This window comes from Cetorhinus maximus, chromosome 6, assembly GCF_964194155.1.
Source record: "Cetorhinus maximus chromosome 6, sCetMax3.hap1.1, whole genome shotgun sequence".
In the NCBI taxonomy this organism is placed as follows: domain Eukaryota; kingdom Metazoa; phylum Chordata; class Chondrichthyes; order Lamniformes; family Cetorhinidae; genus Cetorhinus; species Cetorhinus maximus.
This window is the reverse complement of record NC_135884.1, coordinates 101,666,484-101,685,077: the sequence shown is the minus strand read 5'-3', so window position 1 is coordinate 101,685,077 and position 18,594 is coordinate 101,666,484. Positions and strand designations below refer to the sequence as shown.

At 46.0% G+C, this 18,594-nt stretch overlaps 1 protein-coding gene across 1 annotated transcript in view; it reads right to left on the bottom strand.

The window, feature by feature from the left end:
• Nucleotides 1-18,594, bottom strand: part of LOC144682303 (dynein axonemal heavy chain 5-like) — a 319,205-nt gene that overhangs the window by 278,581 nt on the left and 22,030 nt on the right. Inside the window, exon 4 of the mRNA XM_078544778.1 lies at nt 4,022-4,182. Coding sequence (XP_078400904.1) covers nt 4,022-4,182 — 161 coding nt within the window. The remainder of the gene's footprint in view (nt 1-4,021; nt 4,183-18,594) is intronic.

Genomic DNA, 18,594 nt, shown 5'->3' with positions numbered 1-18,594 from the left:
CTGGAGGCCTAACTGGCGCACAGGAAGGTGGTTGTGGTTTTTGGAAACCAAACTTCTCAACCCCAGGACATCGCTGGAGGAATTACTGGAATTAAAAGTCTAATGATGACCACGAAACCATTGTCGATTGTTGTAAAAACCCGTCTGGTTCACTAATGTCCTTCAGGGAAGGAAATCTGTCATCCTGACCTGGTCTGCCCTACATGTGACTCCACACTCACAGCAATGTGGTTGACTCTTAAATGCCCTCTGAAATAGCCCAGCAAGCCACTCAGTTGTAACAAACTGCTACAAATTCACGAAAAAGGAATGAAACCAGACGGACCACACAGCATCGACCTAGGCACCAGAAAAGACAACGGCAATCTCAGCCATGTCAACCCTGCAAAGTCCTCCTTACTAACATCTGGCGGCTCATGCCAAAATTGGGAGAGCTGTCTGACAGACTAATCAAGCAACAGCCTGACAAAGTCATCCTCACGGAATTATATCTTACAGATAATGTCCCAGACATCACCATCGCCATCCCTGGGTATGTCCTGTCCCACCGGCAGGACAGGCCCAGCAGAGGTGGCGGCACAGTGGTATGCAGTCAGGTGGGAGTTGCCCTGGGAGTCCTCAACATCGACACCAGACCTCATGAAGTCTCATGGCACCAGGTCAAATATGGGCAAGGGAACCTCCTGCTGATTACCACGTACCACTCTCCCTCAGCTGATGAATTAGTGCTCCCCCATGGTGAACACCATTTGGAGGAAGCATTGAGAGTGGCAAAGGCACAGAATGTTCTCTGGGTGGGGGACCACACCAAGTGTGGCTCGGTAGCACCACTACCGACCAAGCTGGCTGAGTCCTAAAGGGCATAGCTGTGAGACTGGGTCAGCGGCAGGTGGTGAGGGAACCAACAAGAGGGAAAAACATACTTGACCTCATCCTCATCAACCTGTCTGCCACAGATGCATCTGTCCATGACAGTATCGGTAGGAGTGACCACTGCACAGTCCTTGTAGAGATGAAGTCCCGCCTTCACATTGTGGATACCCTCCATCGTTGTGTGGCAATACCACCATGCTAAATGGGATAGATTTTGAACAGATCTAGCAACTCAAGACTGGGCATCCATGAGGCACTGTGGGCCATCATCAGCAGCAGCAGAATTGTAATCGAACACAATCTATAACTTCATGGCCTGGCATATCCCCCACTCTACCTTTACCATTAAGCCAGGAGATCAACCCTGGTTCAATGAAGAGTGCAGGAGGGCATGCCAGGAGCAGCACCCGGCATACCTAAATATGAGGTGTCAACCTAGTGAAGCAATAACACAGGACTACTTGCGTGCCAAGCAGCATAAGCAGCAAGTGATAGACAGGACTAAGTGATCCCACAACCAATGGATCAGTTATAAGCTCTGCAGTCCTGCCACATCCAGTCGTGAATGGTGGTGGACAATTAAACAACTCACTGGACAAGGAGACTCCACTAATATCCCCATCTTCAATGATGGAGGAGCACAGTGCATCAGTGTAAAAGATAAGGCTGAAGCATTTGCTACAATCTTTAGCCAGAAGTGCCAGGTGGATGATCCATCTCAGCCTCCTCTGGAGGTCCACAACATCACGGGTGCCAGTCTTCAGCCAATTTGATTCACTCCATGTGATATCAAGAAACATTTGAAGGCACTGGATACTACAAAGACTATGGGCCCTGACAACCTTCCAGCAATAGCACTGAGGACTTGTGCTCCAGAACTTGCCGCGGCCCTAGCCAAGCTGTTCCGGTACAGCTACAACACTGGCATCTACCCGGCTATGTGGAAAATTGCCCAGGTATGTCATGTACACAAAAAACAGGATAAATCCAACCCGACCAATTACCCCCCCCTATCAGTCTACTCTCCATCATCAGTAAAGTAATGGAAGGGGTCATCAATAGTGCTATCAAGCAGCACTTGCTTAGCAATAATCTGTTCACTGATGCTCAGTTTGGGTTACGCCAGGGCCACTCAGCTCCTGACCTCATTACAGCCTTAGTTCAAACATGGACAAAAGAGCTGAATTCCCAAGGTGAGGTGAGAGTGACTGCCCTTGACATCAAGGCTGCATCTGACCAAGTGTGGCATCAAGGAGCCCTAGCAAAACTGGAGTCAATGGGAATCAGGGGGAAAACTTTCCCCTAGCACAAAGGAAGATGGTTGTGGTTGTTGGAGGTCAGCCCCAGGACATCACTGCACCAGTTCCTCAGGGTAGTGTCCTAGGCCCAGCCATCTTCAGCTGCTTCATCAATGGCCTTCCTTCCATCATAATGTCAGAAGTGGGGATGTCCGCTGATGATTGCGCAATGTTCAGCACCATTTGCGATTCCTCAGACGCTGAACCAGTCCATGTCCAAATGCAGCAAGACCTGGACAATATCCAGGCTTGGGCTGACAAGTGGCAAGTAACATTCACACCACACAAATGTCAGGCAATGACCATCTCCAGCAAGAGAGAATACAACCTTCACCCCTTGATGTTCAATGGCACTACCATCACTTAATCCTCCGTTTTCTCATCCTGGGGGTTACCATTGACCAGAAACTGAACTGGACTAGCCACATAAATACTGTGGCTACAAAAGCAGGCCAGAAGGTAGGAATCCTGCGACGAGTAACTCACCTCCTGACTCCCCAAAGCCTGTCCACCATCTACAAGGCACAAGTCAGGAGTGTGATGGAATACTCCCCACTTGCCTGGATGAGTGCAGCTCCCACAACACTCAAGAGGCTTGACACCGTCCAGGACAAAGCAGCCCACTTGATTGGCACCTCATCCACAAACATTCAATCCCTCCACCACCGACGCACAGTGGCAGAAGTGTGTACCATCTACAAGATGCACTGCAGGAATTCACCAAGGCTCCTTAGATAGCACCTTCCAAACCCATGAACACTACCATCTGGAAGGACAAGAGCAGCAGATAGATGGGAACATCACCACCTGGAAGTTCCCCTCCAAGTCACTCACCATTCTGACTTGGAAATATATCGCAGTTCCTTCACTGTCGCTGGGTCAAAATCCTGGAACTCCCTCCCTAACAGCACTGTGGGTGTAGCTAAACCACATGGTTGCAGCAGTTCAAGAAGGCAGCTTATCACCACCTTCTCAAGGGCAACTAGGGATGGGCAATAAATGCTGGCCCAGCCAGCGAAGCCCACATCCTGTGAATGATTTTTTTTTTAAATCCCCTCGTCTACTGTCTTATGCTCAACTATCTTCAATTGCATCATCAATGACCTTCACTCAATATAACTTCAGAAGTGGAGCTGTTCTCTGTGATTGCACGGTGTTCAGATAATGAAGCAATCCATGCTGCATGCAGCAAGACCTAGACTGACAAGTGGCAAAAGTGCCACAGATGCATCAGGTATTGACCATCTTTAAGGAGAAAGACCCAAACCATCTCCCCTTGATCAATAGCACTACCAAGTTCTCTACCATTAATATCCTGCAAGTCACCATTGACCATAAATTCTGCTGAACCAGCCATAGAAATGCCATGATTACTACAGTACATCAAACCTGGGTATTCAGCGGTAAGTATCTCACCTCCGAATTCCCCAAAGTCTCTCCACTACTTACATGACACAAATCAGGAGTGCATTGGAATACTCTCCACTGGAGAATGGATACAGCTCCAACAACACTCAGGGAACTCATCAATATCCAAGAGAATGTAATCCTCTTAATCAACACTTCATCCATTAGCCTAAATATCCACCCCCTCCATCATCAGTTTACTGTGGTTGCAGTGCACTATTTACAGAATATTCTGCTGCAACTCCCCTAGGCTTCTTTGGCAGCACCTCTCAAACATGCAACCTCCATCACCTTTATGGACAAGGGTGGAATGTGCATGGAAAAACCATCACCACCAAGTTTCCCTCCAAGCTACACAGCATCCTGACTTGGAGATATATCACAGTAACTGGGTCAAAATCTTAGAACGATCAGAGTGCGAGAATGAAATTTTAAAAATTTACCCTGTATATGTTTTCATATGTAATAGCTCTGCTGGCATTACCTCGAAGAAAGGCAATACAAATTCCGGTCAAAGCAGCTTTCTTCCCATCAGTAAGAAACAGCTTTAACATTTTACCACAACTCAAAGATCCTGGTGAGGGTCCACTTGCCCCAAGAGCAACTAAATCATAAAAGAAAACAATAGTTGAAAACAATGTGTGCCACAAACCTTCCCTAAAATTATTTCATTATAACTAACAGTGGTCCAGTGCTTCATGGCTATTTAACTATATTATACAGATGTTGTGTAACATATAGAATACACATCATCCAATATGGACAACGATTAATGCAATTGGAAACAATCTTGAATACACAAAAAATTTAAATTCAGGACCAGTTGGCCATTCAAAACCCAATATCTAGGTTTTGTTTAGTTTTTCCCATCCCTCAAAGGTTATTTTTCTCCATCCCATTAGTTTTCTCCCTATGGCACATAAATTTAATCAGTTCCCAGGTCTCCACTACTGTGTCTTAAACTGATCATGAGGAATGTAGAGTAAATCTTCAACAACTGCTTATATTTATATAGCATCTTTAATGTAATAAAACGTCCCAAGGCGCTTTGCAGGAGCATTATCAAACAAATCTTAACACCGAGTCACATAAGGAGGGCATATTAGGACAGAAGACAAAAAATCTTCGTCAAAAATTATTATACTGTGAGAAATGGATGTTTTTTTAAAAATATTTTTGAGGAATATTGTGTTATTCTGTGGAAATGCCTGTGTGTGTGTATGATTTAATTAAGCTGGGCAAAGATGAATAGGAGACAGGTTGTCTGGGGAGGCTGAAACATGAAAAGGATAGAGGTATTTGGTTTGAAGTACAAGTAAACAGGTTAGATCTAACATTTATATTTTTAGATAAGTTGAGAGTTTGAATATCAAAAGGGCGTCAAGGTACCAAAAAACATGTTTGCATCTTGCAGGAGTTCCATTGGTAAATAGAAACGGGGGTATTATATTTTATTGACCCAAAAGCAAAGATAAAATAGAGACATGAAAGATTTTATATTTGGAAGAATTTAAGTTTCAAAGAAGTCTGAGAACAATGGGACCTGAGATGAAAGGGGAGAAAAGGTATTTTAGAGTTCCTGTTTGAGCTGTTGAGGTAGCAGCTAGAGCTGAGTTGAAAGCTGTTAAATCTGGGCTGGGAGGAAATGCTGTTTGAACCAGCCATCCAGTCATACCAGAAAAGTCTTGGGCTACAACAAGCAGTTTTATTCTGAAGTTTGGATTCCACAGCAGAGTGGGAGAGAGTTACAGGGCATGTGGTACACCTCTATTAAAGCTACAGCATTTTTCCTTGGGTAATATTACTGGACTCCTTATAGTTAAACATCTATAAGGGAGTGTTGCCTGGAAGGTGTTTACTTGTGGGTCTGGCCAAGTGGAGAGTCTTTTTGGGGGGAATGTTTGTAAGACTAACATTAATTGTGCAACTGTAATCTTGTGTGCATCAGTTTTCTTTTAGTCTTGTTAATAAAACTTTTAATTTTAATTTTAATTTTTAAAATCCCAAAAGTGTTACTGGACTTCTTACTGTGGAGTTCGACACATCTTCTGCTCGTTTTCAGAATACAAAAAAAGGATATGGCCTGTAAGTCAAGTTTCCCTCTGGGATTTGGTTTGCACAGCAATTAACACCGGCTCTAGTCATAGCAATACGAACATACGAAAGCCATTCGGCCCCTCGAACCTGCTCTGCTATTGAATAAGATCATGGCTAATCTGTTTGTGTTTTGAATTCCACATTCCCATCTACCCCCAATAACCTTTGATTCCCTTGCCTAACAAGAATCTATCTACCTCTGCCTTAAAAATGCTTCCATTGCCTTCTGAAGCAGAGAGTTCCAAAGTTGCACAACCCTCTAAGTGAAAAAAATTCTCCTCATCTCTGTCCTATAAGGGCGACCCCTAATTTTAAAACAGTGCCCCCTAGTTCTGGACTCACCTATAAAAGGAAACATCCTTTCCACGTCCACCTTGTCAAGACCATTCAGGGTCTTATATACTTCAGTCAGGTCACCCCTCACTCTTCTAAACTCCAGCGGAAACAAGCCCAGTCTGTGCAACCTATCTTCATAGACAAGGCAATCATTCCAGGTATCAATCTAGTAAACCACCTCTGAAGCGGCTCCAATGCATTTACATTCTTCCTTAAATAAGGAGACCAAAACTGCACACAGTATTCAAGATGTGGTCTCACCAAAGCCTTGTATAACTGAAGCATAACATCCTTACTTTAGGTTCAATTCCTCTCGTAATAAAGGATAGCATTCCATTAGCCTTCTTGATTACACGCTGTACCTGCATACTAACTTTTTGTGACTCATGCACAAGAACATTTAGGTCCCTCTGCACCTTGGAATTCTGCAGAGGTTCTCTGTTCTCTGGTTCTCGGCTTTTTATTCTTCCTGCCAAAGTGGACAACTTCACATTTTCCTACATTATACTACATCTACCAGATTTTTGCACACTCGCTCAACTTATCTATATCTGTCTGCAAACTCCTTGTCTTCTTCACAACATACTTTTCTCCCTATCTTTGTGTCGTCTGCAAATTTATCTATCATGCCTTTGCTCCCTTAATCTAAATCAGTAATGTAAAAAGTTGAGACCCCTGCAGGACTCCACTCGTCACATTCTGCCAATCAGACAAAGACCCATTTATACATACTCTCTGCTTTCTGTCAGCCAGCCAATCTTCTATCCACACTAATATGAGCTCTACATTATGAGCTTTTATTTTCCACAATAACCTTTGATGGGCACCTTATCAAATGCTTTCCGGAAATCCAAGTACAGTTACGTCTACAAGTTCCCCTCTATCCATCGCACATGTTACTCCTTCAAAGAACTCTAATAAATTGGTTAAACATGATTTCCCTTTCATAAAACCATACTAACTCTTCCCGCTTGCCTTGAGCTTTTCTAAGTGCCCAGCTATAACCTTTTTAACGATCGACTCTTGCACCTTGCCCACAACAGACACCAAGCTAACTGGTTTATAGTTTCCTGCTTTCTGCCTCACTCCCTTCTTGAATGCTTTCCAATCTGATGGAGCTTTTCCAGAATCTAGAGAATTTTGAAAAATTAACACCAAGGCATCTACTACCTTTCTAGCCACCTCTTTTAAGACCTGAGGATGAAGTCCATCAGGATCTGGAGACTTGTCAGCCTGCAGCTCCATCAGTTTGCTCAGTACTGCTTCCCTAGTGATTGTAATTTCACCAAGTTCCCCTCTCCCCTCCACCTCCTGATTTACAGCTATTCCTGGAATGTTTTTGTATTCTCTATAGTGAAGGCAGAAGCAAAATATTTGCTCACTTCATCCACTATTTCCTTATAATCTACCATTAACTCCCCATTCTCACTCTCTAGAGGACCAACACTCTCACTTTACCTACACTTTTCCGGTTTAAATACCTGTAGAAGCTCTTGCTGTCCATTTTTACATTTCTAACTAACTTCCTCTCCTATTCTAATTTCTTTCTCCTGATTAACCTTTTAGTTATTCTCTTCCGTTCTTTATATTCTGACCAATCACCTGACCTGCCACTCATCTTTCTGTGGTTATATGCTTTTTCTTTAATTTTGATGCTTTCCCTAACTTCTTTAGTTTACCACAGATGGTGGGTCCTCCCTTTAGAATTTTTCTTTATAGTGGGAATATACTTATTCTGAGTATTCTGAAATATCCCCTAAATGTCTGCCACTGCTTCTCTTTTGATCTATCCCCTAGCCTAGTATCCCAGTTAACTTCAGCGAGCTCAGCTTTCATGCCCACATAGTTGCCCTTATTTAAGTTCAAAATACTAGCCTTAGACCCACTCTTCTCCCTTTCAAACTGAATGTAAAATTCAATCATATTGCAGTCACGACTATCTAGGGCCGCCTTTACTCTGAGGTAATTAATTAATTAAATTGGTTCTAATATCTAAAATAATCTAATTCTAATATAACCTGCTCTCAGGTTGGTTCCAGAACGTGCTGCTCTAAGAAACTATTTCCTCAGCTCCATTCAAGCCGATTTATATAACCTGATCTCCTGAACCAAGGTCATCTCTAACTATTGCACAAATGCCATCCTTGATTAACAGTGCTACCCCTCGACCTTTACCTAGCTTCCTATTCTTCTTGAAGGCCATATGCCCCTCAATATTCAGGACCCAATCTTTGTCATCTTGCAGCCAGGTCTATGTAATGGCTATCAGATCATATTTATTTACTCCAATGTGCGCTATCAATTTGTTTACTTTGTTATGAATGCTACGCGCATTCAGATACAGATAGTCCTTGTGACATCTAGTCTTGATTCTTTGTGCATTCTTAGGTATTTTTCTCTCTGTCCCTTCCTGCCATTCTCCGACCCTCATTTTTCATGTTACTATTTTCCTCTTTTAACTTGTCTCTACTCTTTGATATACGACATCTTTCCACATTTGATCCCTTGCCCCCAATGTTTAGTTTAAAAACCTCTCTACTTCCCTAGTTATGCAGTTCGCAAAGACATTGGTCCCAGCCTGGTTCAAGTGTAGACCGTCCAAACGATACAATCCCCAATTTCCCCAGTAGTGGTGCCAATGCCCCACAAACCAGAACCCACTTCTCCCACCAGTCTTTGAGCCCACGTATTCATCTCTCTAATTTTGTGTACCCGATGCCAATTTGCTTGCGGCTCAGATAATAATCCAGAGATTATAAACTATGAGGTTCTGCTTTTCAATTTAGTGCCTAGCTTCTCATAGTCTCTATGCAGAATCTCAGTATCTACATGAACCACGACAACTGGATCCTCCCCCTCCCTGCAAGTTCCTCTCCAGCCCTGAGCAAATGTCCTGAACCCTGGCACCGGGCAAGCAACACAGCCGCCTGGACTCTTGCTGTTTGCTACTGAGAACAGTGTCAATCCCCCTCACTATACTGTCCCCTACTACCACTACGTTACTTTTTGCTCCCCCCACTTGAATGGCTTCCTGTACCACGGTGCCATGACCAGTTTGCTCATCCACCCTGCAGCCCCCCACTCTCATCCAAACAAGCTGAGAGAACCTCAAACCTATTGGACAATTGCAGAGGCTCACATTCCTGTACTCCTGCCCTCTGGGTCCACTTACCTGCCTCACTCAGTCACACCCTCCTGTCCCTGACCACTGACCAAATCAGAAGACCCTAACCTAAGTGGTGTGGCTGCCTCCTCGTACAAAGCACCCAGGTAACTATCCCTCTCCCTGATATGTTGCAGAGTCTGCAGCTCAGCCTCCAACTCAATGACTCTGAGCCGAAGTTCCTCAAGCTGTAAACACTGCAGATGTGTTTGCCCTGGATCGCAATGTTATCCAGGAACTCCCACATGCTGCAGCCTTGACACATCACCTGTTCTGCCATCCTTAATGTGTTTTTAATAATTACTGAATTATATTAATCACTTATTTATGTTGCTTTTCTTAATATATTTTATTAACTTTACCACAAATTTGTGTACTATTTTAAACCTTAGGGATAGAATAGAACTTACCCACTTACCAGACACTCACCAAACAGCTAGCTCCTTTCCTTATAGTAGAACAAGAACCACCAATTCCTATAGGGTAAGAAAGTTAGAAAAAGGAAACAAACACCTCCTTCCCACCTTCACTGAACTCCCCTGCTCACCAAACTCCAAGGGGAGAATTTTCTCCACGTCGGGGGGAGTTGAGCGGGGGTGGGAGCTGTTGCGCAGCCGCCATTTTACGCGGGCAGGCCAATTAAGGCCCGCCCAGCGTGACGTGCACCTGGAAGCGCTGAGCGCTCCCTGTGCAGGCGGGAGGAGTCAGGGCCTGAGCTCTTTCGTGCATGCATGCGACAGAGCACAGAAATTTCCCTGAGGCACAGTGCTGCCTCAGGAAGATTAGTTTGATTTTCAAAAATTTTAATTAAAAAAAAAGATTTTTAAGACATGTCCCCTCATGTGACAGTGTCAAATGAGCTGGGACATGTCAATGAATTTTAATTTAAAAATTTATTTAATTTATAAACCCGTCATGAAACCTCATCCCGCCCGTGGATGAGGTTTTATGATAAATGCGAAGGCCATCTGGGCTCTTCGCCAGCCTGCCAACCTTAACGTTGGGCGGGCAGCTCAGTTAATAACTTTAATTAGTTTTTAAATGGCCTTAATAGGCCTTTGACATTTCTGCAGGCGCGCAGTCATTTTACACATTGGCCCAAAGATTCTGGCCCAAGTCTTCACTCAGTTACCTCAGCTGCACTCCATTTTAAGAAGTGCTTAAAAGGAGGTAAGAGAGGAAGAGAGGCAAAGAGGTTTAGGGAGGGATTCCAGAGATTAGGGCTCTGAAGGCATGACTGCTAATGATGGAGCAATTAAAACCAGGGATGTTCAAAATGCAAGAATTGAAAGAGTGCAGAGATGTTGGATGGTTGTAGGGCTAGAGGAGTTTACAAGATTGGGAGAAGTAAGGCCATGGAGGGATTTGACAACTCAGATAAGACTTTTAAAAGCAAGGCATTGCTTAACTGAAAGCGAAGGTAGATCAGTGAGAATAGGCGTTAGTGTGAATGTGACTTGATGCAAGTTATGACATGGACAGCAGAGCTTTGGAGAACCTCAAGCTTTCAAAAGGTAGAACATGAGAGGCTGGCCCGAAGTGCATTGGAATAGTCAAGTCTAGAAGTAACAAAGGCATGGATGAGAGTTTCAGCAGATGAGCTGAGGCAGTGTCTGAGTCGGGCAATGTAACGGAGGCGGAAGTAGGCAGTCTTGATGCTGGCCCAGATATTTGGTTGGAAGTTCATTTCGGGTTTAAATATCACACCAAGGCATCAGGTAGTCTAAGGGTTACCTTCAACAGGGATCTCACACACTAGCAGCAGATCAGACATAGAATGATGGAGTGCAAGTCTGAGCACAAATTGGGCAGAAACTGTGCGTTCTGCTGGACCTGGGTCTATGAGAATGTTTGACAACTACTTTAACAACACCATCTCATTTAAGATCCCCCACAAACAGTGTCTTCATCCTTTACTGGGGAGGGAGGACTCAGCACACACAGCAGGCATGCATGTTCCTGAACTCCTCTTCCATCCCAATCCATCCATCTGTCTTTTTGCAGCACAAGATAGCCCACAGCATGAGGGAGAGATTCCAGACCAGAGGGGGCACCCCGGATTTGCGCAACCTCTCCTGCTTCGAGGAGGCTGCAGAGTTGGCTGGAGAGGACAGGGATCGGTCATGCACGGAAAGCAAGATCAGCCTCCTCCAACAAGCAAGTGAGGATGCTTCCTCTATTCCTCAGCCACATGTGGACAATCACAGTGAGTTAAATATAATGAAGGAACCTGCCTACTCAAGCATTAATTCCATGTTCTCTCGCTTCCAGGTACCAACAGGAAGAGGCCGAGACAGAGTCCAGCCAGCGCATCAGCCCCAGCCCCCACTCCTCCCCAGATGAGGAGGTTGACGAACCACTTTAAGAAGAGCCATTACTGCATTCACTAGCACCCTCCACCAGCACAGATACACACCTTGGTACATCTTAGAACTAGAGTAGGCTCGGGATCACTCTCTGGTGATCACCTTACTGACATGTCTCCACAGCAGGCGGAAGCAGTGACAGCCAAGGTCTCTGGCACTCTGAGGACTGCTGCAAACCAGACCCCTGGAGACTCCAAGTCAGATGATGAGCCTCTCCCATCGGCCCTAGGCAAAATGTTGGAGATGCAAAGATAGGCAGCGGAACATCAGGCAGAGTTGTCAGAGACCATTACCAGACTTGATTGAAGGATGGAGGAGTCCCTCTGTGTTCTGTCTCATTTTGTGGCTCCAAAATGCAAGCGCATCAAAGTCTCCATGAGGAGGGTGGCAGCCACCTCATAGACCCAAGTCCAGCAGAACGCAAAGTTTCTGACAGACTTGCGCTCAGACCTGCACTCCATCGCTCTAGCAATGGGTTGGATCCAGCAGTGGCTGGGCAAGAGGGAGACAGGGCACCTCGACCTCCCTCCAGGTGCCCATTCTCCTCAAGGAGTCGGGGGGGTCCTTCAGGCACCCAAATGGAGGAGCAGTGTCAGCCAGACATCCTGGGGACATCCCACCCAGGACATTCCAAGGGTTTCCAGCCACTTCAAATCCCCTCTGCCTGTGACTCCATCAACTACAGCTGCTCAGGCAGAGGAGACTGCATCTGCCCCTGAGCAGGAGACCCACAGCAGGCCAGGGTGCACTATTTCCAAAGTTGAAACATTTGCAACCTCCAGGCCTGTGCTTCCAGAGAAAACCCGCCAAAGCCATCTCAGACAACAGGTCATAGCAGTCAACAGGCTGCCTCCACCTCTGCTGTGGATGTTGGGGCTGCACCAAGATAGAGCAGCAACAAGGTAGAGTATGGAAAATTAAGAAATTATGAATGCACAATGGTGGCATGGGTGTTCAATCACTTTGCAAATATATTTTGCTTCTCACTCAATGTTCCAGGTACTGAATGGCTTTTCCATGTGATTCAATGCTCCATGTTCATTCAAGGGTCATAGATGACCCCCTCCTCAAGTGTGTCCCTCTGTTCCATACTTTCTAACTCAATCTCATCTCAGTCAGTCGCCTGTAGTTCTACATAAGAGAGATGAACAAAGGCAGTTCCTGAATGAATGTGATGGTTGGACAATGTAAATGTATGCCTTGCATCAGAGGATCTAATAATGTGTCTTCATGAGTGTTGTTCTTAGAAGGTTATTGATCATGCTGATGCAGTAGCGCTGAAGTCTGTTCTGTGTGAATGTTATAGGACTTTGATCGCAAGCTGCGTTGGAGTTACTCCAGCCATGTCCACTTTGTAATAGCTTGCATTTAATGATAGTCAGATTTTGGTCACAGTATGAATCATCATTGAGGACCATAGACTTTCATAGCTGCTTGCAGCGTTCTCTCATTACTGCATTTACTGCTAAATATTAATCCCTTATTATTTCCCATCCTCCACGTGCATGATGCAGAGCTATGAAAGCTGGTTCTAATCGTTATCATTTGAAATGACTACTAGACAGCAATGAGTGTGCAATGTCAGAGATGTGTGCACAGCCTGATGATACCGGCCTGTTACAAGTGAGGACTTTAGCTTGTACCTGAAGGGCTGCCTAGATTGCATGACAAAACCCCTTTGACAAGTCACAGACAGACATTCAATATGGATTTCATCACCTGGCTGTGCAATCAGTGCATTAGGGTTCCTTGGAAATATTGGACTTCAGGAGGACGAAAATGTGGAGGACTGGAATGGGATGAAAGCGATGCTCCAGGACATCTCCTGAGTGCTCTTCAGTATTAACAAGGGTACTAAGTTAACATTACTGAGCATCAATACTGAGTGAGCCATGTCTCTCCCAGATGGCAAGGGAATGCTGCACATCAGCTTTGCAGGCTTCCAACCTATGCAGAATCATAAGTGCCTGTCCATGATCACACGATGGTCCTGCTGAATGCGCTCTCTGTGCTTTCAAAGGTTACCTAACTTGCAGGTTTGCATCCATGCTGTAGGCTATCAGATCACAGCATCCTGAGGATCCTTGGCATCCTTGTGCTCAGTATCAAGGTGCAGCCTCACCAATAATCATGCATGAGAGCTGGCATTTGGAGAGGTGCTTTTATGCAGATTTAACTCTTTCTTCAGACACTCACGTGACAGCCAATGACGGATTTACTCCTACAGCCGCCCAGCTTCTACCATACTGCCAAGAGTGCAATGATGTTTGTAGTCGCATTTCTGCCCCATGAAAGCTGCCTTGACCAGTGATATTTTCATTTCATGGTTGAAAAGACTACACAATGTGTAGTTGCTTCAGAGTGAGCGCTAGTGAAGTGCTTATCTCATTGTACAATGGCCACACGTTCCCTAGCCTTCCAATGATGGGCCCATTGTTAGCTTTAAAAGTTACTATTCTTTTGGAGATTGATGACTTCGATTGAGATGTCTGATGACAAAGGAGGTCTTGATGTCTTCCCTGCCTCGAAGGTACAGGAGAACTGCACTTGTATCAGCTTGTATTCACCTTACTCCTCCTGGAATCTTGTTGCTGTGAGAGTGTCACAGGCACGTCTTCCGTGTTGTGCCCATGCAATGGCATCCTCAAGCAGCGTGTTTGCATCCTCGCCCTCTTCATATTCATTCCGCTCCACGTCCTCCTCATCCAAGGAGATGTGTAGCTTGTCTGTGTCTCCATGTGGCAACTCACCACCCCCCACCAACTTTTGCAGAGCTAGGTTGTGTAGGGTGAAGCAAACAATGATGATGTGGGACACCCATGTGGAGACTACAGGAGAGCCCCACCTGATCGGTCCAAACATCTGAAGTGCATCTTTAGGATGCCAATAGTTTGCTCTAAAAGGACCTTGTGGCTGAATGTGCTGCATTGTATCTCTCCTCTGATGCACTTTGTGGAAGATGAACGGGTGTCATTAGCCATGTCCTTAGGGGTACCCCTTATCACCAAGGAGCCAACACTCTATGCGCCAAGGGTCCTCGAAGGCCTGTGACAGCTGAGACTGACTCAAGATATAATAGTCGTGCGAGCTCCCAGAGTACCTGGCAGAAACATGTATGATCTGTTTTCGGCGCTCACAGATCAGCTGGACGTTTAGAGTGGAATCCTTTTCTATTAAACATACTTTACTGGCTGCTGCCAAAGAGCTCTCAAGGCCACATGTGCAGTCAATGGCATCCTGAACTTGTGGGAAGCCGGAGATTGCTGAAAATCCATGACTTGCTTTATCAATGGTGAACTCGACGTAATGGTGTGCTTTATTGAAAAGGGGATCAGTCACCTCCCTTATTAATTTATGTGTGGATACTTGAGAGATTCCACAAAGGTCCCCAGTGCAGCCCTGAAACAATCCACTGGCAAAAAAAAGTTCAGTGCAACAGTAACCTTCAGAGCGACTTGCCGCGGATAGCCTCCCAGCCCATGCAGCATCAGATCCTCACGGAGAATGTGGCAAATATGATCCACCACATTTCTAGACAAGCAAGGTGTCTGCAGCACTGTCTTTCGCTCATCTCCACATATGAGAGGCATCTTCTGTTGACTCTTGGTCGCACTAAACGCCTTCATGGATGTGGTCCCTCCTCGTCAGCATCTGGGTCTTCCTGGGGCCCTGCTGGCTCTTATTCCTCAGGATGACGTTCTTCCCTGAGGTCTGCCGTATGGTGAAGGGCCTTTCTTCTCCTTACATCAAAGATATCAAGAAGCCAGCGTTGCCTGCAGCCTGCATTCTGCACTCCTCTTTGTATCTGTGGAAAAATAGATTAGAGACATGATTGTACCTTACCCAAGAATGCTCTCCCTCCATCGCCAAGCCTCGAAGCCAGTGTAAAGCCCTTGGGCTGCCCTCATTCCAGACATGGCAACTCCAGGCCATCACTCACAACTGAAGCACATCCTGATGGTTCACACGTGGCTGAGCATCCCCCTCCAACATGACTGCGCATTCACAAAGATGCTTTGATCAAGGTCAAAACAGCCGAGTGCTCTTACCTTCAGTCAGGCTGCTGTTAGCCTACCTCCTTTAGCCTAGACACCAGCCCAGCCGTACACTTATTTCATGACCACCCAGTCGATAATGTGGAGGCTCGTCTTGAGCATGTTGCTTATGTCCAGCAACCATGGCCCCTTGATCCTTCTTTCCATTTTACATTCCTCTGTGACGGACATGTGGGCAATCAGACCAAATCAAATGTTACCCCAAGCCTTAATGGATTCTTGTAAGAATGTCTTCCATGAGTTATGGTGCCAAACTCCTTCAATTGACATTTGACACAGGTTAACACTGCATAGCTGAGCCTTAATCTCCATGTCTTCAGCCAAAAATTATTAGGGTGCCCCTTCAATCGGCCCAAGATTGCAGTCATTGACTCCTCCCATACATCTTCAGACCACTCCTCGCGTGATTTTTTTTCCACCATTATTTTTCAACTGCGTGACGCCAGCTCTTTGTAAAATTGGTGGTGCTTCAATTCCAGTTTGAGACCCTAGCTTCCAACCTCCCCCTCTTACCCTCCAAGTCCCTTCTATCCTCCTCCATCTTCACCATCCAAATTTCCCTTCCTCCAATCACTCTCCTGCCTCCCCCTTCAACCCTGGAGCCATTTGTCATTGTGGTTGATGTTCCTGTTCTCCCCCCACCTGAAGCCTTTTCTGTTGATATCCCAATGCCTTATGTCGATCTGACCCATTCCCTTCGCTGCCACATTCACCGTGACTTTCAGGGACCAATATCCGCCCTCCCCCACCATGACACCATCCAATACCCTCCCCCACACCACCCCACTCCATGCCTTACCAGCTCTCAAGTTACAGGAGTTACAGGCTGCAGATGCCCCCCCAACCGTGACTGTGCCATCTGCCGCCCAACTCCCAGGACCAACATCTTTAAACAACTGACTATGCCCTACACACTATGTAATGTATGACCAACACTGCCCTGAGCAGCTTTCCCCCTCCCATGACTAAGACCAGGACATGCAAGCCATGCATAGCCTTCTAGCATAGCCCGCCCAGCCCCAGGACAGTCTTCTGAATCTGACCCCAACAGTGTGGCCGCAGCCCCAAGGTAGTCTCACAGTACTACCTTCCAATCCTTTAACAACCCCTCCTCCCCCAACCAGTCATGCCTCTGTCTTCCCCCTTTCCCTCCCATGCTCCACACCCTGCCCCAGTCACGCTTCTGTCTTCCCCCTTTCCCTCCCGTGCTCCAGTCACCCTGCCCCAGTCACGCCTCTGTCTTCCCCCCTTCCCTCCCGTGCCCTATACCCTGCCCCAGACCCTCTGTCTTCCTTCCTTCCCTCCTGTGCTCCAGTCACCCTACCCCAGTCATGACTCTGGTCTTCCCCCAACTTCCCACTGGTCTTGCCTGATGGTCAGCAGCCTTGGCACTGAGTCCAAGAAGCAGCAAGATATGGCAGCACTGCTGTTAAAGGTAGGTGAGAGCAGCGTCTACAAACCTCAGAGTTGCTGGTGAAGTGAAGGTCGCCAGGTTCACACCACTTATATATGGTCGTGAATCAGACCATTCTAAATATCCGCTGGCAGGGCACTTAATTTGAAGGGAGAATATGATTCCAGAGAGCTGGCTGTTTATTGAGTGTTCATGATATGGAAATATATGTAAATACAGTTCCCGACATCGATTAGCAGGAAAGTCAACCCACCATTAACCCACCATGAAAGTCAGGGGAATAGAATTCCAATCACGAAACTGATTTTTGCCATCATGCAAAATTTTGCACTCTGCCCGTCATGATTCCCACTGCTGGCGGGAGCAGAAAATTCCACCCATAGTCTCTCCTCCAAGTTCACACTATGCACATTCAAGTCTCCCAAGGGAGCAGAGATGAGAGCTGTCCCAAGGAGAACAGCCATAATGAGAGAGAAAAAGTTTATATGGGGTCTAGGGCATCAAAAGTGAAGGTGAGGATGTGGTTGAGCAGATTGGTAGCTGCAGAAATGCTGTGGTGAATGGAGGGCCAAAGGCTGTACAGTTGGGATATTGAAAGTGCAGTTGTAAGTGAATTAGGGGAGAGTTGTTTTTCCACGGGTGGACATAGAAGGATGTAGGATTAGTAAAGGGGATGGATTGTGGGTTGAGAACAACACAAGGAAGAGATCAGAGATGGCCTTATCTGTGCTTGAAACAATAAAGTAGTGAAACCACTTGAGATAGTAAAGTCAAGGGGATTGGCGTGAATAATGGTTGGGGAGTTTATAGGAAAGAGGAATAGGAGTGCAGTGAGCTCAGGAGAAAGACCCTGATGAATTGAGATGGAGGTCGAAATGACTGAGGATGGGAAGTCATTTGATGGAGGAAAGCAGTGAAGATATCTCGGCAAGAAGGATTTCAAATAACATGCTAGAGGGACGGAACAAAGGGAAATGTTCAAATGAGGAGAAAGTGCCAGAGGAGAAGGGGGACAGAACATGGCTGTATTTGGTGATAAGAGCCAAACTGCCACCATGACAGTCAAGGTGGGGCAAGTGGTAGAAGCTACATCCAGGCAGGGAGGCTTCATTTAGTGGAAAGGTGACATCATCCCTCAGACAAGTATCGGCCAAGGCCACAATGTTGATATAATCATCGACAAAGAGCTTCTGCATGACGAGGGCCTTGTTCACATCTGAACAGACATTCTGGAGGGAGATGTGGAAAGAAGCGGTGATAGCTGATGCGTCGACAGAGTCCACAGGATCAACACCAGAAGGGATGAATTGGACAGCAATGAAATCAGCAAGTTCAGCCCCCGGTGGATGCTCTGTGTGAGAAGGTTGACAAGAGAGAAGGATAGAGCAGTTAAGGTTGCTACCTGTAAGAGGCCAGTGACAAGTGCCTCACTGGGCTCTTCGAAGGAGGCCAAGGGAGGCACATAAGGAAGCTGTAGGCTTATCTAAGAGGGAGCTAAGCTTGGCATGGTGGCGGGAAAGTAGAAGATCAAGGAGTTCTGTGGTGTTGGGCAGGGATTTAGGAAGGCCGAGTACCCAAAAGGGGA